At 43.3% G+C, this 18704-nt stretch overlaps 1 protein-coding gene across 1 annotated transcript in view; it reads left to right on the forward strand.

The window, feature by feature from the left end:
• The first annotated feature begins 208 nt into the window (after positions 1-208).
• The window catches only part of FBN2 (fibrillin 2), a 139525-nt gene continuing 121029 nt past the window's right edge, over positions 209-18704 (forward strand). The window contains exons 1-5 of the mRNA XM_035099625.3: positions 209-569; positions 3566-3648; positions 7576-7674; positions 9630-9725; positions 14126-14221. Of these exons, the coding sequence (XP_034955516.3) occupies positions 343-569; positions 3566-3648; positions 7576-7674; positions 9630-9725; positions 14126-14221 (601 nt within the window). The 5' untranslated portion in view covers positions 209-342. The remainder of the gene's footprint in view (positions 570-3565; positions 3649-7575; positions 7675-9629; positions 9726-14125; positions 14222-18704) is intronic.

An 18704-nucleotide genomic window follows, 5' to 3' on the forward strand; every position in this document is an offset into this window, starting at 1 on the left:
CCCCCTTTTTTCCCTCCTCGGGAAGAGCTGGACCTCATTTCTCTCCTTTCCCCGACGGCTTTTAATCGGGAAGGAGAGGAGCGGAGAGGCGGGAAAAGGGAGGAGGATGCAGCGCGGAGCGAGAGAAGGAGCAGCCGCCGCCGCCCCCCTGGCCGCCCCGACCCGCAGCAGCAGAGCGTCGCGCTGAGGTGGAGGAGAGAGAGAGAGAGCGAGAGAGAGAGAGAGAGAGAGCGCCCGGAGGAATAACGCCTCGCCGGGAAGGAAGAAGAGCTCCCGACTCAGGGGCAAGCCGGAGGTTGGAGCTCCTCTCTGAGGCACCTCAGGATTTTCGTGCCCGCGACCATGGCGAGGCGGCGGGAGCTCCGCTTGCAGCCTTATTTCCTCTGGCTGGGCTGTGTGGCGCTTTGGGCGCAGGGAGCAGCCGCGCAAGGCAAGCAGCAGGTCCGCCCGGCGGATGGAGCAGCAGGCGGCGGCGGCAGCACCAGCTACCCTGCCTCGAGGAGCCTGGAAGGCGCCGCCACCACCACCAACCGAGTCCGCCGGAGAGGCCAGCAGGACGCGCTCAGGGGGTAGGGAAGCCGCGTTGCCTCGCGCCGCGCAGGTAGGCCTGCCTCTCACAAACAGCGGCGAGGGGGCATTTATAGAACCCGCGTGCCCAGATCGTACCACTTTCAGGCGGCAAGCGGGGGTCGGTTGGGGGGGGGGCTGCCTTGCATAGTCTTCGTGGGAACGGAACGGAGCAGTCTCTGTGGACACGGGGGGCGCTAGGTGTCCGGGGGAAAGGATCCTAGCCTAGCTTGCTCCTTGATGCTCCAGTCGTAGGTGCGTGATGATTAGCCCCACCCCAAAGAGCATGTCACCTGGGGGGGGGCTCCACCTGCAGTCTGAAGTGGTACTGTGCAGGCAAAGGTTTATCTCCTCGATCAGATGCTGTTTGTGAGAACTAGGCCAGGCTTGTATCAGGTTATGCATGGATGTAACCAGCTGCAACCTGCCATCTTGCCCCCCCCCCCCAATCAAATATGTGCATGCACACCCTCTCAGCAATTTCTGGGTGATACACAGGCAAAAGTTCTGAAATGCCACCTTTATTCTACTTCCATGAAACCTTTGGCTACTTCTGCTAACAACCCCTACCAGCACTTCTGTAGTGCCCATCACCTCCATCTCTGGCTAAGGTTCCAGCCTAGGACACAAGTTCTTTCCTCTTGCCCCTTGCTCATTTCCTGCAACCCCGCCTTACAAATGCTCCTAATTTCCAATGCTTCAGCCCCAGTGAATTCCTTCTCTACCCCATAATATGTAACCCTCCTGCAATATTCCTCCTCTGCTCTCCTTCAAGTACTTCCATGCAACTCAAAGGTAAATAATCCACATTCCCAGTCCCTATCTTCTAGCTCATTTATCCTCTTTATCTGTTCTCGCACCATCCGTAAGTCTTGTCTCTGATAGACCGTTCAGTGTTTCATGCAGTGTTTCAGGTTAAAACATCACTTTATCCTGCCTCTGTAAAGCCTACAGCCACTTCCTGATAACTCACCAATGCTTGTCTCCCATGAACAGCCCCCTCCAACCCATATTTCTTCCTTGGCATCAGAGCCCAATCAACCTCCCACCAAGTTCTCTCTTGCCTGAAACAGCCTTTAATCTTTCTTCTGGGATTTGAATATTAACTCTGGCACTGTTATCATCACTTACGGGTGGCGCTGTGGGTTAAACCACAGAGCCTAGGGCTTCCGATCGGAAGGTCGGCAGTTCGAATCCCCGCAACGGGGTGAGCTCCCGTTGCTCAGTCCCAGCTCCTGCCAACCTAGCAGTTCAAAAGCACGTCAAAGTGCAAGTAGATAAATAGGTACCACTCCAGCGGGAAGGTAAACAGCATTTCTGTGCGCTGCTCTGGTTTGCCAAAAGCGGCTTTGTCATGCTGGCCCCATGATCCAGAAGCTGTATGCTGGCTCCCTTGGCCAGTAAAGCGAGATGAGTGCTGCAACCCCAGAGTCGTCCGTGACTGGACCTAGTGGCCAGGGGTCCCTTTACCTTTTTTACTAGCCTTACGCCCTGTAAGAACTTAGCAACATCCCATAAGCAATTGATAGTTGCTTGTGGGTGGCATCAAGTCTTGGACCTGGACACATTCTTTAATATTTCTCTTCACCCTACTGTCTGGTCCCCACACCCAGAACTTGTCCTAATGTGCTCTCTTGAAGCACACTGCTATTGAGGGTTCTCTTTCATAGAAGGCTACAGTTTTGAAGATGAAATGGGTTTACCTTATTTTTCTATTTGACTTCTCCAAAGGTCCCAATGGAATAGACACCATTACTCACAGGGGTGCCAACTTGAATAACATATTGGGGGCCCCCAGGTAAGCCCTGCCCCACATAACTGATCACATGATGTAGTGCCCACACACTATTTGAATGGCAATGCCCATCAACTTTTGGGGGGGCCTGGTCCCCTCAAATATTTTATGGTGAGGAGGCTGGAGACCCCTCAGCCCCTAGGAGTTGGCTCCTATGATTACTCCTTTATCTTTGAAGTTGTCTTGTAGAAAACCTACCAGCAAGGCAATACATAGGAACCACTGGTTTGCAGCTACCGGTAGGTCTAATGGACAGCCATATTTCTTTTGATCTTGTCTCTACCAGGCTGTTTTGTTAAGATGCAATTGTATCCCAACAGCCACTTCTCTATATAGCTTGTTTTCCTAGTCAATCCCATCACATATCTGTGCATTCCCTTTCAAACTTTCAGTCCAAATACTAGCAGTTGTCTCCATTTACTTGTGTCCTTTTCCCCTTCTGTAATTGTTGCTTTCCCTCTTAATGTCTACTGATTGGCTTGGTTTGAATGTTAATTTTAAATTTTGATCCATCTTGGAAAGTTTCCATATGTTTCTTGAGAGTGGTGTAAAAAACATATGGCTTTTGCAAAAGAAAGCATGTGTAAATACGACACTAATAGCAATACCAAATGTGGCAAATATTGCTTCAGTTTCATGATCAGGTTTTTAATGGTCTTTGCTATAACAGTGCTGAAGGGTGATTTCAATTAAAATCTGCTGAAGAAACATGTTTTTTTTCAGATTGGTTGAGGGAGGCTTTAAAATGCTGTTATAAAATGCATGATTCTTTCCACTTTTAAATCTTTCTAATATACCTCAAGAAAAAATAGATTTTCATGTAAAATGTAACTCTTGGTGTTAAGATGAAAAGGCTATTTTAGATATATTTGGTGTGAATTATTTACTGCTTGTAAAGTAGTTACAGTAGGGCATGCATTTGGTCCATTGTTCAGAACTGTTTAAAAATGGTACCTTACTAAATACTTATTACTTAGTCATTGTCTCTTTTTGCTTTTTGCTAAAGAGTTGGGCTCTTAGCTCTTGGAGGGGAGGGATTCACTGAAATGCTTTCTTTATTAAGAAATGTGAGGGTTCTGTAAAAAGAAGGGGGGGGAAGCTTGCATGTTGTTTCTGAGGCCAATGTATTTTTTATCCTGCATACCTAAAATCTGTTTCCATTGACCTATATTTTTTGTGTACACACTTGTTTGCATATAACAGGCCAAATGTGTGTGGCTCCAGATTCCACTCCTACTGCTGTCCTGGATGGAAAACACTCCCTGGGGGAAATCAGTGTATTGTTCGTAAGTGTTTGGCTTCAGATTTTACAACCTCTGAGTAATAATCCATCCAAAATACATCTTTGAATTTTAATTAATTACCCTTTTAAAAAGGAAGTAAAGGAATTAATCTACTCTGGTTGCTAAGTTTAGGCTTCCATAATGCTTTTAAGAACTAGACACTAACTCACAAATCTATTGATTGAAAAAAATGCCCTTTTACAGCAGTGAACACTTAAAACAGAAATAGTCAAATACTAAGCAAAGTAGGTTGTACTTTATCAACTGAGAGAAAATGCAGCTGAGTTACCTAGGAATAATATTTCACATAAGGCTGTTTGTTGTTTTTGTTAGTTCGGGGTTGTGCTACAATAGATCTAGATTACATTTTTCTAAAATATATATTTAACAACAACATGATTGTTTATTTGGCAAAGCTCTTTATTGTGTTGAGCTATGTGACAACTGATATGACTTGACAAAAGCATGTAAATCAGTTAAACTGTGGTTTGGACTCACCAGGAGTGAGCCTACACCCTGTGGCTAAGGTCAGAGTTCAGCCCTGGAACATGTGAAAAATGTTAAAGTTCATCTGGGCATATGCAGACTAGAGGGCTTTTATTTCCCCACTGACTAGTATTATCAACATCTACTATCTCTGGGATTTAGAGAGAAGAGGTTCAGGCAGCTGGGGTTTTATAAGTTAAGAGCACAATGCAATGCAAGTTTAATCAAAGATAAAACGATGTGTTCAGTGGGGCTTACTCCAAGGAATTTGTATAGGATGGTAGCCTACTGTAAACTTTCCTGGGAGTAAATTCCATTGAACTCAGCGTGGCTTACCTCTCAGGCAGCATGCCTAGGATTGAAGGACAGTTCAGTCTAGTAGAGCATGAGGCTCTTATTCTTAAGGTCATGGGTTCGAGCCCCACATTGGGACAAAGATTCCTGCATTGCCCCATTGCATTGCAGGGGGTTGGACTACATGATTCTCGTGGTTCCTTCCCTCTCTACAATTCTATGATTCTATGAACTGTTAGTGTAGTTTATTGCCTGAGCTGTTGCACTGTGACACAGTAACAGTTTATAAAGTCAAGTGCTACATCTCCAATGCTGGTGCAAAGGCACAATACATCACTTTACATTGATACTGAGGCCTAATCCTCAACCCCAGTACAGTAGAACCTCGGTTATGTTACCCTTGGGTAATGTAAACTTCGGGTTGCGAAAGCGGCAAACCCGGAAGTATATTTCCGGGTTTCGCCACTCACACATGCGCAGAAGCAACACCTCCGGTTGCAGAAACCTCGGGATCCGACCGGAGCTCCGGAACGGATCCCGTCCGCAACCAGAGGTACCACTGTACTAATGCAGCAATAGTTACAAGCACTGCTACAATGCTTCTTCCTATTGCCATAAACTAAAGTATAGAGCCAGGACCAAGAGTTCCTTCTATTGAACTCAAAGGGCTGTTGAAGGGGCAATAAATTCCTTTTGTTAGTGTAATCCTGCTGATCTATTCTAACTCATATCCTGATGCTCCATTCAGCAAATCAAGTGACCAAGAAGACCTGAATTGGGGGTTGAAATTTTAGACTTAGTTATGAAGGAATTCTGTTCATATTCTGACCCAGGTGTTTAGTTGGCCTTAGCATTAACTGTATGCATCATATATCATAGATGGTGATGACCTTAGGGATACCTTAATGCAGGGGTCCCCAAACTACGGCCCCCGGGCCGGATGCGGCCCAATCGGCCTTCCAATCCGGCCCGCGACGACCCCCGCCGCCCGCTGCCGCCGCCCGCTCTCACGGCGCGCGGCGCAGCGGCGATCTAAAAAATCGCCGAAAATCCTTTGTGCGCATGCATATGGGCCTCTCCTGACCCGGAAGAGGTCATTTCTGGTGCACTTCCGGATCAGGGGAGGCCCATACGCATGCGCACAAGCGATTTTCGGTGATTTTTTTCCCGCACGGGCGCGTGTGCGCATGCGCACGGGCGCGCACTCCCCCGCCCTCCGGCCCGCTGCGCGCGCACTCCCCTGCCCTCCGGCCCACCGCGCGGTCGGCGCGGCGGGCACCGGCCCGCCGCACGGTAAGTCTGGGGACCCCTGCCTTAATGTTTCCTAACCCAGAAACAATACATAGCTGGCTAATAAAAGTAAGAGAATAGACCTGTGTTTTAACTATTTATTCTACTTTCCCAAGTGGTGGAAGGGTGACCTTTATGTTTATTTTATTTCTGTTCTTAGTTATGGCACTTTTGGACAAAGTTTCATTTATATTGCAGCCCAATCTTCAGAACATTTTCACACATGATGCTTGAAATAGCTTTGGCTTAAATTGTTATGCAATACAAATGTAAAACCTATATTGGCTACGATGTGCATGCATTTTCTATTTTGTGTTATATCCCATATTAACAACATTCACTATTAACACTGTACACAAAACAGCACAAAGGGCCTCAAAGGCACATGCGAATATCTAGTCAGCTTCACATGAGAAAATTCACTCAGAATAGGCTGCTAGAACATTGAAAAGTGTTGATATAGAGGCAGTGCTTGGAGTATAGATGTGGTCAGCCTGAGTATTCTCCATCAGTCCTCTGAAAACCTACTGTATGAGTTAGATAGCAGATTTGTTATATTCATGTGGAGTACCTTGTTCTGTCCATATTTCAATAACCATCATTAAAAGTTCAAAGAAGGTAACAGTCCTATGCAAGTATTGCTATCTCAAACAAGGTAGCAATCCTGGAAGTAAGCTGCATTGAACACTGGATTTTCTTCTGAGTAAACATAGATGCGCTTGAGCTGTGAACATACTAATAGCATTACGTATCATTTGTATTGGACTTTGACTGTGCAAATTTATTTATTCCTTGCAGTGCAGTAGTTAAAACAGGTGTGGGAAGTCTTTTAAATGTGTCATATTAAGCTAGAAAATATTCCATTGTCTCTAAAATGAGGTCCGAGAGATATTTAAAATTAATATTCCTAGAAAATCTTTGAATGAACTGTACCTAATCACTTCTCTGGAGGTAATCATGTATATTTACAGCAAAGGAACTTCAAAGTCTCTGAGTTTAAATCTAGTTCTATGTATGCTTTGGCTAGGAAAAAGTCAGCTGTTAGCATTGTTTTTGAAGATACTATTGCCAACTGGAAAGCCATAGTTTAGGCTTATGGGGGATAAAACAATCCTGGTGTTAAATATATGGATGGTTTTAATTTGCCTGCTTTTTATTATCAAAATATCAGCCATTGGGGGGTCGGGTAGGAGGTCTGGTTCTGTGGGATAAGTGGACCACATCATGGTTGCAATAATTCCCCTCCCACTCCAAAAAAGATGCTATTAACTCCAAGAAGGAAACTTCCATTGGCACCAGTGGTTGCCAGTGGTTCATTGGGACCACAGCATTAAAGGAAAGAAGTTAACCCTGTCTCCCACTCCTCCCCACACCCAGTGCAATGGTCCTGATCCAACTCATCCCCACCTCCTTTCTGGCTATTATCTTGATAGCAGAAACAGGTGTCTTAAATGCATTTACACGCTTAAGGTCACATCTGTTTTGTCTCTCAGCCCTTAACATGCAAAAGTAAAATGTCACTCCATAATTTTAGATTACTCTGATTTCCAGATTGACTTTTACCTGTATCTAGCACACAAATCTCACTTCTTAGAGAAGTAATGTTTTGTACCACCCTCTAAAATCTTAAGCACATCATAACAGATTCTATCTTTACAGTCCTGTTTTTAGTAAAAGTGAAGCTAGCATAACAAACACAAAAACAAAAACAAAAGTAACATTGTTTCAGCATATATGCAGTTGCTTATGTTCTTGGGGAAAAATTTGGACACATTTAAGCAAATAATTTATCTTGTTTGCCAGTGTTTCTGAAGCAATTTAAGATGTACAAGCATTTTGATTCATTATTTTCTTCCTCAGCAATTTGTAGAAATAGCTGTGGTGATGGATTTTGTTCTCGCCCCAACATGTGCACTTGTTCCAGTGGTCAGATATCACCAACCTGTGGAACAAAATCAAGTAAGGCCTAAAGTCTCCATTTTTAAAGTTGGGGGGGGGAGAGTATTTTGCAATGTTTTACACTAGGATAGTGTTTAAGGATAAATAAATGCTAAGTGCATGAGAGAGTTACCTATCTCATCTTCCCTACCCTCTTTTGCATGAAAGGTGCTGCTTTGCATATAGAAGATTCCTGCTCCTTGCTTTTTATGACTCTATGTCTCAAATGCCCTCCCATTTGAGGAGGTCCAACGGGTTCTGTCACTACTTGCCTTTCGGTGAACAGTGAAAACACCTTTATTTAAGAACGCATTTGTGGAAAATGTAATTTAGTTTTTGCTGTTCAGCTAATTCAGTTCTCTGCTTGGGGTCTTTCTATGTATGCAGTTCTCATTTTATTTGATTTTTAAAATTGATGCTGTATTGTATTTTGAAATATCTTGTCTCCTGAAGAGCAAGTTATCAGCAGTGCAGTTTTACACATGCAGCATTACCGAGAAGTATGTCCTACTGAGTTCAATGGGTCGTACTCCCACGTAACTGGGTATAGGATTGCAGCCTCTGTTTTAATAAAGAAAATTTAGGAAGGTAGTAATAAATAAATAAATAAAGCCCCTCAACACTCTTCCTGTGATACCACAAGGTCCAGCAGCCTTCCTCGGATTCACCATCCTCAATACCTGTCTCACCTCATGCTCCTTTGCAGTGATTGTGTGGCTGAAAATGTGTGTTTTTTTGTTTCTTGTTTTTGTGGGATAGCATCTAATTTCATTGTAATTACACAATGACAATAAAGAAATCTAATCTAATCTAAACTAAATGAATTCACATCGATTATTTTGTGCACCTAGAATAATGAACGAAAAACATTGAGGTCAGAGAATGAATGGATGGATGGGATGAGGTTAATATAAGAAAAGGAAAAAAGGAAACTAATTGCAGGAACGGTAAAGAGCTTTGAGATAAAGGATAAAAGAGATAAAGACAAAGGAGCTTCATAGTGATTACATAAATTTAAAGGGGAAAGTGCAGAGATTTAAGAAGAGGATAATATCATCAGTGAAATTAGAGGAAGGAAAAATATATTGAGTATGGCAGTCTCTAGTATGGCAAAAGTTATAGTTGGATTAATTTTTTTACTGCAAAATTCAGAGCACCATGCCTATTATCCTGTTTTCGGCAGAGTAGTTTCACCCCAACAGCACATGAGTAAGAGGAGAGAAGGTGGACAGAAAAAAAAGAAGTGTCATGAACAAAGATGCAGTGGTGGGAGGGGCTACAAAGTGGGGAGGCAAGTGTGTACAAGTGAAGAGGTGAGAGACTTCCCCATTTTTCTGACTGAGTAGCAGCAAATGAAGGAATTGGCGCGGGTGGTGTTGTGGGTTAAACCACAGAGCCTAGGGCTTGCCGATCAGAAGGTCGGCAGTTCGAATCCCCGCGATGGGGTGAGCTCCCATTGCTTGGTCCCAGCTCCTGCCAACCTAGCAGTTCAAAAGCACATCAAAGTGCAAGTAGATAAATAGGTAAACGGCGTTTCCGTGTGCTGCTCTGGTTCGCCAGAAGCGGCTTAGTCATGCTGGCCACATGACCTGGGAGCTGTACACCGGCTCCCTTGGCCAATAGAGCGAGATGAGCGCCGCAACCCCAGAGTCGGTCACGACTGGACCTAATGGTCAGGGGTCCCTTTACCTTTATCTTTACACATGCATTGGAATTCACCAGCCTTTAGCTGTAGCTTAAAATAACGTGCCTTATATCAGTTTTAAGATTACAGCAAAGTCTTTCCAGTTAATGAGATGCTAAAATATGTTACGTATTCTTATGGTGGTTACTTCCTATTTTATGCTTTAAATCAATACCTATCACAAGTATTCGGGCAGCCTTGAACTATCACTGTATGCTTGATTGTTGGTTGTGCTTTTTTTTAAAGCAACATTTTGCTACCTGCCATAATTGTAAACTGTGTTTTGCTGCAGTACAACAGTGCAGTATCAGATGCATGAATGGTGGTACCTGTCTAGAAGACCAGTGCCAGTGCCAGAAGGGATATATTGGTACTTACTGTGGACAACGTAAGTAGATACTTTGGCTTCCTTCTGGACTGTAGGAAAATCATAATTTCCCTTTAAACCATGATCCCAGATTATGGTTTCATTCTGGTTTAGGAGCAAACTACAACTTACTCAGACTATAGATTGCCACATTTTTGATGCAATTGCAAAATTGTTTGCCAAGAACCCCATTTAGAAATTGTAGCTTGCAAGAGTATGAGAGAGATTTGGGGGGGGGGGGGGAGAGATGGAGTTTGCAACATCAAGGCCTGACTCTGCTCATGCATGCTAATACCAAACCATGGCATGGTATTATGTCTCAATACACTTGAGTAGTCTTTATTGGCCAGATAGAGACAGACAGAATGGAGCTTAGGAAGAGAAGGGTAGATACTTGTAGGATAGATTTCCCCTTTCCTACCCTTGCTATCTTTCTCTTATTTTTCTGTGTCTGTTGCTTCTTCCTTCCTTCCTTCCCTATATTCTTTGCTGTTAGATTGCACACCCTTGCTTGCTCCTTAAATTTCAAACATATCTTGCCTTCCACTAGCTCTGTCTCCTTTTTCAGTGATTCTTTTGGTTCCTGCATTTTATATCAGTGAGAATCAAGATCTGAGCTGGCAATAAACTGTGCAGTTGTTTTAGCCACACTTGAAGATTTGGGCCCTAACCTATACATTCTCAAGTCTTTGTGTGCTTGTGTTTCTGTAGTCAGAACCACCCCATCCATGCATGAGAAGGGGATATCAGAAGACTTAGAATGTTGACTGTTTGCTGATGGGGAGGGCGGAGAATAAAATCTCTCTCTCTTTCTCTCTTTCTCTCTCCATATCCTGGAGGAGGGCATGCTTGGCTGACTGGATCAGCAGACAGGAGCACTCCACACACTGCAGCATTTTGCTGCAGGTCCAGCTTGTGTGCACTGAATTGTAGTTCACATGAAAATTAGACAAATATTATTCTTATCCATTATCACTATGTAAACATTATTTAAATGCACTGTCCTTGAGATTCAAAAACCCCCCACTGTTATTTCACATGGCATCATAATTCACTCGCTATATATTTTTATACCGGTAACAACACAGAAGTGTTGTCATTCTGCGCATAGATGAGTGAAAGGCAATTCAGTTTAAAAAGCCTTGATAAGGAGTAGAATGTCTTGCGACAACAGTACATTTTAATGTGTTTCCCCTTGTGATATAAGGGGATAGTTCTAGCACACTTCAAAGTTCTCCCCTCCCTTTCATTTCCCTCCCCGCCTCCCTTAGTATGAATGATTTATTCACTCCCTACTTCTGTGTTGTTTTGGCACAGGAAAGCTGAATGCTTTCAAAACCTGACCATACGCTATAGGGGCCTAGGCTGGAAACCTGCCTAAAAACATTGAGACCAAATCACTTTTAGCTGTTGCTTGAGGAAGTTGTTAAGACAGTGAAACCTCTTATGGTTGCAATCTGCTAGGTAAAAGTGGAGCTATTAAAGACATAGATACTTTTAGCACTTTATAGATTGCACTGCAAAATGCACTTGTGAAACAACTCCGGATTATTTCATTTTAGAGTATCTCTTAACTACAGTCCAATGAAAGGGAAACTCGCAGGTTGAGCTCAATCCAAGAATAGGCTTTAAGTTCTTGCACAAACTGGGTTTTTTCAGAATTCAAAGTAAGAAGGCAAATAAAAAAAAGCCCAGTATTTTGAACACAAATGGACTGTCAAATCCTTGCTATACATGCTGTAGAGTCACATACATGAACAGCCAACTTCCTTATTTCCTTGTGGTTTTTTTGTGCTTTGCTGGTTGGTGGCTGACATTTTCAGACAGAAACCATGAAGATAGGGAATGCGGAGTGAGATCGGACCAATTAGAGAGCAGAAAAAATAAGACGAATCAGAGAGCAGGAGAGATTGGATAAATCCATTCCCCTCCCCGCCTCTCTTTTGCCGATTGGCTGCAGCATTTTAATTTTTTTATTTTTTTGCGGCGGCGGGGGACAACGACTTGGGGGAAAGTGGGCAAATCCCGCATTAGAAGTGTTCCCATAGGAATGAATGGAAATCTTGAACTTGATTTGCAAATGCTCGTAAAGTGAGACTTGTGTGTGTTTCTTTTAACAGACACTTAAAAGAACAAAACTGTAAAGAAAAGATAAATATTCCTCCCTATTCAAAGCTTGCATTTTTCACAACATACAGAATTGCCGCATGAAGGAGCATCTGTGGCTGGAAATGTTTGGCTATTTTGAACTGCTCTGCCTACTTATTCTGAACTTTGAATACCTTCCATCCATCCTCCTCCCCCCTTTCTTTTAGCACACTTATAATCCATCTTTCATTACAGTAGATCCCAGGGTGGGGTACAGAATACACTGACATAATATCACTCAAGTCTGTTCTTCTGCGGATAATTCTAAACTATGTACGTTCACTCATCAGCTGACACATTCTTTTGATTTTCTAACACACACACACACACACACCCCAGTTACCATTGGCCTCAATTGAGGGCAAAGTTACAGCATCTTCCTGAGGCAAGGCACTCAGTATGGTAGCCTTTCTCAACCTGATGATCTCCAGATATTTTAGACTACAATCTCCATCAGCCACAGCCAGCATGACCAGTGGTCAGGGATGAGGCAAGTTGTAGTTCTTTAACATTTGGAGACTACCAGATTGGAGAATGTTGCAGTATAGTTTCTTGCACTCTTAGAAACGCTACATTTATATGTGACTTTTTTGTGTGAAATGGGATTTGCTAATGCAGTCTTGATGCTCAGATTCATAAGTGATCCTTGAAAAATGCAGAACTGATTTTAAGCCACCAGCATTATTTTTACAGCACTTTAGCCTAATTATATTACCCCTACTTATATCCTACCAGCAAGTTACACTTACTCTGATCTGGTCAACACAAACTTTTCCTTCATTCCTTCTGTTTGGAAATTCTTTGCCACCTCCTGCTATCTACATATGTGCTTTTTGTCCCTCAGTTCCCAGACATCATGGCACTGCAGACAAATGTCATGTCCCCTGGGGTGTCTCCATGTGGAGAGGAGGGGAATGGTTTCTGCTGTATGTAAATGCTTGTTTGCTTAGAGGCCCATTCAGAAATCCTAGGGGTATAAAAGGAAATGTTTCTTTGGGAGAACTGATCCTGTTTTCACTTATCGAGCCAGCAAATTTAAGCTTTGATTACCATATGATAGAAATACTTATTTCAGATAGTTTCGCAATATCATTTCACACATAATTATCAGTGATGATATTCTTTGCAATGTTTTATAGTTTTCTTTTGCAAGAAATGGTAGGCTGCAGTTTGCTCAAGGAAACTGTTCCTCCATTGAACTATTCCCCATTTCTCCATTTGAACTATTCCTCCATTGTAAGGAAATTGTATCTGGGTAAGACCTTCAGCTAGATCTCATCTAGAAGTGGAAAAATATGTGACTACAGCTTCCATCATACCTAACCACTGGCATTGCTCGCTGAGGCTGACGGATATTGGAGTCCAACAACATTGGGGGGGGGGGGCTATAGGTTTCCTGCCCTTATCTAGATATTATGAACTCTTTTTTCAGTTTGGAAACAGTGTACAGTAGACCCTCAGGTTACCTTACTCTCTAGTAATGTAAACTTCAGGTCGCAAAAGTGGCAAACCCGGAAGCACATACGTGCAGAAGCATTCTATTGCACCGCGTGCGTGTGCAGAAGGGGCACCTCTGGATACGGATTTTTCGGGGACCCCCGGAATGAATTAAATTCTTATCCAGAGGGTCCACTGTATTTTTAATATCGTGCAGTCCATATGACCTTCTCTGTGCATTTTTATGATTGGTATACAGTATTGGGTTCCACCTCCCATTCTTTCATAATCCCCAACAGGCTCACTGATTGTATTTCTGGTATTAGGATGTATTCCTTTATCTTTTATTCTGCCTTGAAAAACAGGTCCCCCCTCTCCATACCCATTGGATTTGTATATGTGTGTATTCCTCACTGTTCATCATGCATCTAGAAAAGTATGTACCAAACTATAAAAACCCATGGGATGCCTCCTAGGATGCTCTCAGGGTCTGGGTCTGTCCCCCACCCTTTGGTATAGAATTTCAGCCTTGTATAGATCCTTTTTTTAGAATCTGTCCATATTTCCTGACCTCTTTCCAACACTCTGCCGCATACCTCACTTACTCGGTTGCATTATAGCAAGCGCTAGCTATCTCAAGCATAAAAGCAGGTAATTTCTTATTAAAGCTACTCTAAAGACTTATTGCAAGTTTCACTTAATTACCATGTTGGGCATAATGATGGTGAAAAGCATCCATTTTATTAATTTGTTCTGTAGAACTTCAAAGGCATATTTTCAATATGACCAAGTACATAATTATGGGTTTCTCCCCCTTTTTCTAATTCAAAACACAGCTGTTTGTGAAAATGGATGCCAGAATGGTGGTCGCTGCATTGGACCCAATCGTTGTGCATGTGTGTATGGATTCACAGGCCCACAATGTGAAAGAGGTAAGAACTAAAAACTGCAGGCAGGGAAATGTACATGAAATCAATGTGGGTCCATCATTACCTTGAAGACTGCATGTTTGCATATTTTCAAACTTATTGTTAATTGTCCATATTCTTGGTAGCATATATCATTGCAGAGGTTATTCAAAACATGTCAGAGATTTCATCTGAGAACAATTTATAAATCCCATTCTTTGTTAAACTCTTGGGTTTGTTTGGTTCCTAATTTTCCCTGTCATCTTTGCCAATTCTACATACAGTGGTACCTCGGTTTATGAACACAATTGGTTCCGGAAGTCTGTTCATAAACTGAAGCGTTCATAAACTGAAGTGAACTTTCCCATTGAAAGTAATGGAAAGTGGATTAATCCGTTCCAGACGGGTCCGCGGAGTACTTAAACTGAAATGTTCATAAACTGAAGCATGGGTATAATTGGTTCCGGAAGTCTGTTCATAAACTGAAGCGTTCATAAACTGAAGCGAACTTTCCCATTGAAAGTAATGGAAAATGAATTAATCCGTTCCAGATGGGTCCGCCGCGTTCATAAACCGAAAATTCATAAACCGAGGTGTTCATAAACCGAGTTTCCACTGTATTGAAATAACTTTGCCTGCCATTCCAATTTAGTTGGTGTTTTATCTCCCTTCCACCATCTAGCTACCGTATTTTTCGCTCCATAAGACGCACATTTTCCTTCCTAAAAAAGCAGGGAAAATGTTTGTGTGTCTTATGGAGCAAAGGCACTGGATGGCAGAGGGATCCCTCGGCTGCTACTGCAGTTGGAAGCAGAGGGATGGCTCTGCCGCTGGAGCCAGGGCTCCCGCCCGTCCCTTCTCCCCGGCTCACTGCAAAGCCAGTGGAGGGAAAGCCGCACAAACGCTGCACGCTGCTCTGTGGCTTCCGTCCACCCGGCAGCGAGCTGGGGAGAAGGGAGACCTCCCTATAGTCTCCTTTGACTTAAATTAACCATCTAGGGGTTAATCCAGGGAGACAGTGTGGCGTAGTGGTTAAGAGCGGTAGACTCGTAATCTGGGGAACCGGGTACGCGTCTCCGCTCCTCCACATGCAGCTGCTGGGTGACCTTGGGCTAGTCACACTTCTCTGAAGTCTCTCAGCCCCACTCACCTCACAGAGTGTTTGTTGTGGGGGAGGAAGGGAAAGGAGAATGTTAGCCGCTTTGAGACTCCTTTGGGTAGTGATAAAGCAGGGTATCAAATCCAAACTCCTCCTCCTCCTCCTCCTCCTCCTCCTCCTCCTCCTCCTCTTTACCTTTAGTAATAATGCGTAACCAGCACAATTTGTAGAGTAGAGATCTGTTGTTTAATGTACTGAGGCAGCGAGTGCTTGATGATAAAATAGTAAAACAGTGCTGGTAATTTGCCTGCTTTGTAGCTTGAAATTTTAGTGATAGTTCTTAATTTGAAGTCTTTAGAAGTTTATAGCTAAAGTTTCCACAGATTTCTTGGGTAAATTGTGTTAATATTTGTGCAGTGTAATCCTACGTATGTTTACTCAGATGTAAACTACTGTGTACAGTGGGGCTTTCTTCCTAGTAATTGTGTTTAGGATTGCAGCCTTAAAGAATTTATTGTGCTAATATTTATGTTATTGTACTTTAAATACAGAGATTTTATAGTTCTGTAAATTAAGGTAATTTAAATTAGGTATTTTCTCCCTAATATAGAACACATGTAGCTTTCCTTCATATTGGCCTCTCAAACTCAGTGGTATGATAAAGCGTGACCGCTTGTTCAGCTATCTGGGTTTCTAGCAGACTAATTTCCGGGCTGGAGACAGGAGACTGAGCAGTAACTAATCACTGGCATGATTACAGTATATTTAACTTGAAGGTTTGCTGCTGGGCTGCAAGAAAGCACAACCTCTTTTGGACCCTCCCAGCCACACTTTGCTATCTATTATTTTGTATCCTTTATTGGAAACTGTTCCTGTGGCCAGCTCTGCTTCTTGGTTTTTGAAGATATGCAGATAATCCAGAAGAATGTTCTTTGTGAACTGCAGAATATAATTTTTTTCTATGCAATATGAATTTTATGAAGATCATGTGAATTTCAGTAGTCATGTGAATTAATAAAAATGTTGGGTTTTTTAAGGGTGATATTTTATTGTACAGTGGTACCTCGGGTTGCGGACCCGATCCGTTCCAGGGTGCCGTTTGCAGATGTTTTTATGTGAAGACCGTAAGGTTGTCCGTGGGACATACCAGGAGAGGCAGCTGGTATAGCACCTTAACATTTCCATACCTCATATTCCAAAAATCAACAAAAACCAGCCCATCTTGACCAAAACAATTAAGCAATTTGTGGCACCTCAAAGACTAACAGATCTTGCAATTGCCTATGTTGGCACAAGACAACTCTGGGAGTACCAGGTATAAATTGAGTGCGCTGCTTGGGCCTTGTAGGGCTTGTAAAGCTGGATTCCCTTCTGGGGAGATTTAGAGGGATTCTTATTGCCATTCTGTGGCCAGGTATGTGGTGATGCATTTGGCCTGGTGTCGCAGTGGAGCTGCACACTTTCTTTGTCTTAAAAATGCATTACCTCTTGGAGCTGAATGTAGCATCTGTTCCCAGTAGCTTTCTCTGTACACGGAGGCTTCCAAGCATCTTGCCTCCCATATAAACTATCCTTGAGAAGAAGCAAGTCTGTTCTTTGTTTGCTTTGGCATTGGTTTTTATCCTCCATTCTCCTCCTTTTCTGGGTTACCTTTCCTCCCCAGTTTGGGGAAAGTCCATTATCTTCCCTCCCAGTTTGGGAAGTGGCTTGGCTGTAGCTGCTGGCTGTGTGCCATAGTTGCTGTGCCACCTGTGGTGATCCTGCTTGTCTGTTTGCACTAGCAATGATCAGCTAGCACAATGAAAGCAGTACATGGAAAGTTGGGGAAAGGCTTCCCTCGAAACCAAAAAAAACATCTGAAAATAATCAAAAGTAATAATGAGAGCGAAATCTTCCAGTCTAAAAATCTGACATGCATAGGTTGGGCATGCCTTGTTTTTATGGGAAATAACTCTCTTCTGTGCTGGGACGGACTGCAAGCCTGAAATGCTGTTACGGCTTATCCTGTATGAATCCAATATTCCATTTGACTGCCCTGCTATTATTGACTGATTGCTCTAGGAAAACAGTGCACTGTAGGTTCCATTTTAATATCCATATTTAGATTATCCTTAATAAGTGCTGTGTGTGAAGGCTATGCCCACAAGTAATAAGGCAAAAAAAATTTAGCATCTGTTTTTAATTTTCTTTGTGCATTTGTACCACACTTGTTTTGAAACAAACAAACAAACCCAGCCCTTCAAGATTTTCCTCTACTGCTCCACTGCTCAGTAAGTGTTTTTTACTACCGGTACTTACTGCCTCTGCAGTTCCCCTGTGTGCAAAGCCTGTGCTATAGTGTAGTTTTTTTGCTAAGCCCCCCCCCCCCACTGGTTGCTCCTGTTGGTCCACCTGCCTCACTCTTTCCTACATTGGCTGGCAGCAGTTCTCCAGCATTTCAGACAGAACCTTTTGCACCTGAGCCTGGAGATGCTGGGGATGGAACCTGGGGTGTTTTGCTTTCAAAGCACGTTCTCCAGAATGGAAGGGATGAAGGGGAAGGGCTGGTTCAACATCCAAGGTTCAGTTTCGGGCACCTCCAGTAGGGCTTTGAATGTCCCCAGTGTGGACAGCTGCTGCCCATCAGTGCAGACAATACCGACCTAGATGGACCAATGGTCTGACTTCTTAGAAGGCGGTTTCCTATGTTCTTTGTTTTACACAAGCATTAAAGTGCAGTCAAGGCTGCTACTTAGCCTGTATGTGGGAGCTCAAGCATTAATAATAATAATAATAATAATAATAATAATAATAATAATACCCCATCCATCTCTCTGGGTTTCCCCAGTCACTCTGGGCAGCTCCCAACACAATATTAAAAACACGATAAAACATCAAACATTAAAAACTTCCCTAAACAGAGCTGCCTTCAGATGTCTTCTAAAAGTCAGATAGTTGTTTATTTCCTTGGGAGGGCGTTCCACAGGGCGGGTGCCACTACCGAGAAGGCCCTCTGCCTGGCTCCCTGTAACCTCACTTCTTGCAGTGAGGGAACCGCCAGAAGGCCCTCGGCACTGGACCTCAGTGTCTGGGCTGAATGATGGGGGTGGAGACGCTCCTTCAGGTATACTGGTCGGAGGCTGTTTAGGGCTTTAAAGGTCAGCAGCAACACTTTTAGTTGTGCTTGGAACCGTACTGGGAGCCAATGTAGGTCTTTCAGGACTGGTGTTATATGTTCTCGGCGGCCACTCCCAGTGAGTATTAGGAGCATCTGGATTAAGTTAGCAATCTTATATGTAGCTAACCCTGGATTCAGAGATGTTCTGCCACTATGGCAGTGGAGCGCCTGTCAAATTCCATATGTACTCAGCCTAGATGGAGGAGAAAGGACACAATTAGAAAATATGAAATGGTGTAATGGCAGCATAC

This window comes from Zootoca vivipara, chromosome 10, assembly GCF_965207765.1.
Source record: "Zootoca vivipara chromosome 10, rZooViv2.hap1.1, whole genome shotgun sequence".
NCBI lineage: Eukaryota > Metazoa > Chordata > Lepidosauria > Squamata > Lacertidae > Zootoca > Zootoca vivipara.